This window comes from Pteropus vampyrus, unplaced genomic scaffold (genome assembly GCF_000151845.1).
Source record: "Pteropus vampyrus isolate Shadow unplaced genomic scaffold, Pvam_2.0 Scaffold26, whole genome shotgun sequence".
NCBI classification, from domain to species: Eukaryota; Metazoa; Chordata; class Mammalia; order Chiroptera; family Pteropodidae; genus Pteropus; species Pteropus vampyrus.
In genome coordinates, this window is record NW_011888807.1 from 12,713,333 (window position 1) to 12,716,903 (window position 3,571).

The 3,571-nt window shown below is 34.2% G+C and overlaps 1 protein-coding gene across 5 annotated transcripts in view; it reads left to right on the plus strand.

Moving 5' to 3' along the window:
• ROBO1 (roundabout guidance receptor 1) overlaps positions 1–3,571 on the plus strand; it is a 376,938-nt gene that overhangs the window by 240,238 nt on the left and 133,129 nt on the right. For all 5 annotated transcript variants that reach the window (XM_011356421.2, XM_011356422.2, XM_011356425.2 and 2 more), the window contains one exon: positions 717–874. In XM_011356421.2, the coding sequence (XP_011354723.1) occupies positions 717–874 (158 nt within the window). The remainder of the gene's footprint in view (positions 1–716; positions 875–3,571) is intronic.

Below are 3,571 nucleotides of genomic sequence, written 5' to 3' on the forward strand. Positions count from 1 at the left end.
GTTCAACAGGGATTACCTTTTGTGTCTATGTATCTTATTAATCGAAGTTAGAATTACAGCAGTGTGATGTGATCATATTTCCTTTTCTGTTTCCTTTTACTTTTCTTTCTAAAGACGAGGACATAAGTCTTCTCTTTGAAGTAGCATTTTCTAAGTGTTCACATGGTCATAGTGTACCCAAGTTGTCTCAATATGCAGATTAAAAACCAGTTTTATTTGAGTGGATATTAAGGTTTACTCAGATGTATGCACGTATTTAGTTGGTATAGAGGAAGGAAAAGTAGAAAATTGCAAAAGAAAAATATAGGATTTTGTAAATTCATTTAATAATAGAAAGCATCATCCCAGTGTGTCGTGTAAGTAAAAGGAGGATTCAGTTATATTCATTAGCACAGGGATGAGAAAATATAGGCAGTTTGCAGAAAAGAAATGCAAGTTAAAGTTAAGTTAGATGTTAACCATCTAACTTAAGGCACTAAGCAGCAAAATACACTTGCACACTGGTCTATGAAAATATCAAATTATCCCTGTTGTGTATATCGAATGTCAGATATTTTTATTGAATTGCATATGTCTGTATATAGACATAAATTCTCCAAAATGCGTTGAGGTTGCTATTAGTAGTAGTTTATTATAACTGTCTCTTTTGCTGAATTTCTGTGATAAGGACTGTATATATCACTATTGAGTATAATGATTTAATCTTGTTGCTGCAGTACTGCGGGATGACTTCAGACAAAATCCTTCCGATGTCATGGTGGCAGTGGGGGAGCCTGCAGTGATGGAATGCCAGCCTCCACGAGGCCATCCTGAACCTACCATTTCGTGGAAGAAAGATGGCTCTCCATTGGATGATAAAGATGAAAGAATAACTGTGAGTATTTAATTCAGCAGTGGTGAACATTTATAGATCTAACCATATGTATTTTCACCAAAGAAAGAGAAAAAGTGTTTTTTTTTTTAAATAAATGGTTGTATTATATCCCATTTTTAATTTTTCTTTTAAAATAAATATAGTTTAATTCTCTCAGTATTGATATGAAAATAAGTGAGAAAAATTCATGTCAGTTTAGAGAGTAGTAAAAGAAAACTATAATTTCTAGGTTAATGTCTTAAAGTTAACACTTTTATGTGTGACTTAATTATTATCATAACTCAGGACATATCACATTTCCTTGTGTTACAGTAAAAATTGTAAAAAAAAAAAACAAAATCAGTAACATATATGTTTCCAGAAGACCTCTGAAGTTACTTCAGGATTTTTTTCTCTTTCTACTTTTTAAATTGTTTTTTTGTTCTATAGAGTTCAATACTGTTTCTGAAAAATAAAATCTTATCTAAATGATAGGTAGTGATGGATTTACTCATTCCAAAATAAAATTGTGTTGACTGGATTAATGGATTTCAAATTCCTATTGTGATACAAGAAGAGAAGCATGCTCTCTGTAGTAATATGCATTTTCTTCTTGACATCAGTGATTCTGTGACTTATTTTTTTCTTCATATTTTCTATCTTGTAAGGAGTTCACTAAAGCATCTTAATAACTGAGCTCTCATTGATTCTACAATTGTACAGTATCTCCCTTTATTATTTTCTTTGTTCTGCACACATTCTCTGTCTATTGTGAATTCATTGTCCAAGATTAAAAGTTCCTCAGGAGAGTGCGTGTGCTAAGTGTATAAGAACAAAGTTATAACACAGACCACGTATTCCTAGTAAATGCTTGCACTATTTATGAACAACCAATTAGTAGATTATCATGAGAATGAAATAGTGTAAAAAATAGAGACGATTGCAGTAGACAAGGTTTTAAGGACCTTGAAAATCAAGTATTTTTCCTGATCTGAATTAGAATGAGTCTCTCAATGGATTTTTATAATTCTAAGAATTGGAGTAAGAATAACCTAGCTCTACTTTTAAGAGGTGCTGAAAAGTCTAATGACAAAGTAAACTATTTGTGAAAACACTGATTTTGGGAAATGGAGTCCAGAGGACAGGGGAATGGGGAGTACAGAAACAAAAGCTTCTCGTATTAGTGATAAAATCTCTTTTAGATTTATGCACAATGAAGATAATATTTTCTCTTAAAAACATATTTTAAGACATTAAAAGATCATTATTTTTAATTCCCATTTCCTTGAGCTAATGATTTAAACATACTGAAACCATTATTATTCATCTCCTTCATGTCTTCCCTGATTACCTATGTGTGTGTAATACAAATAAATGATAAAATTCTCAGTATTAGAAGTACAGTATTAAATAGCTATTTAGAAGTAAATACCCTTCTGAAGTTTATATTCTGTGACTGAGTATACATATAAAGGCAAAATAGATACTGATATCTAGTATGTTACACTATAATAAGCTCTATAAAAATGAAGTAGTAAAGGAGTAGACATTAATTAGGATTGGGGTAAGATCTCAATTTTAGATAGGATAAGCAGAGAATGCTTACATAAAGATCTAAAAATCGAGGGAGAGAACTATACGGGAATCGGGAAAAATGTTCTAAGCAGACCAAACACTAAGTTTAAAGACCCTAAGGCAGGACATACATACCTAACATATTCAAAAAGGAGCAAAGTGGTGGTCAATGTTGGTTGAGTAGAGAGAGCAAAGTTGAGATTTGGAAGAGGTAGCATTGGGGGTAACAATTAGCCAGATCTTATAGGCCTTGTAAATAGTTTTTCTTTTCCCTGAGTGAGGTGTAAAGCATCAGAGATTTCTCAACAGAATCCTCAGCTGTCTTGAGAACACACTGAAGTGTAATAATGGCAGAAGCAGGGAGACATGCTGGGAGCTTTTGCAGTAATCTAGGCAGGAGGAAAATAGTGGTTTGGACCAGTCTACTAGGATCGGAGTTAGTGAGGAGTGGTTAGGTTCTGGATCTGCTGTGAAGCAATAGCCATTAGAATTTGCTAAGAGATTGGATATGGCTAGTGAGAAAGAGAGACGAGTCGAGGATTGCCTTACTAGATTGGTCCGAGCAACCGAAAAGATAGAGATGCCATTAACTGAGATGCCATTAATTGTAGAAGGAGAAAATTTGGGGTGGAAGGTATCAAGTGCTCAGTTATAAACACTGTAATTTTGAAATTCTTATTAGATATTCATGTGTAAATCTCAAAGAGGCAGTTGGAAACATGACTCAGAAATTCAGAGTTGAGGTTAAGCCTGCAGAAAAAATTGAGTTGAGGTAGATATAACAAGTACTTATTATTGTGCAATCCTTCCCTCATTCTGGGCAGATGAAAGACTCTACTTCCCAGCTTCCTTGCTGTTGGGCAGACCAATTTGACTAGTTCAGCTTCATGGGCTGTGAGTAAAAATTAAATGCTACCAAGTGTGCCTCTAGCACTTTCTTTCCCACGTGGCATTCAAGAAGGCTGCATGTTTCAGGTAGTGCAGCTCAAACATGGAAGCCACCCAAAGAGCCTGGGCCCCTGAGTCATATGTAGCAAAACTTTCCACTCCACTCTTCTGTCTTCTCATGATGGACACGTAGAACAAATAAGAAATAAATCTTTGTTGTGTTAAATCACAGAGAATTTCTTTCCACAGACTAAT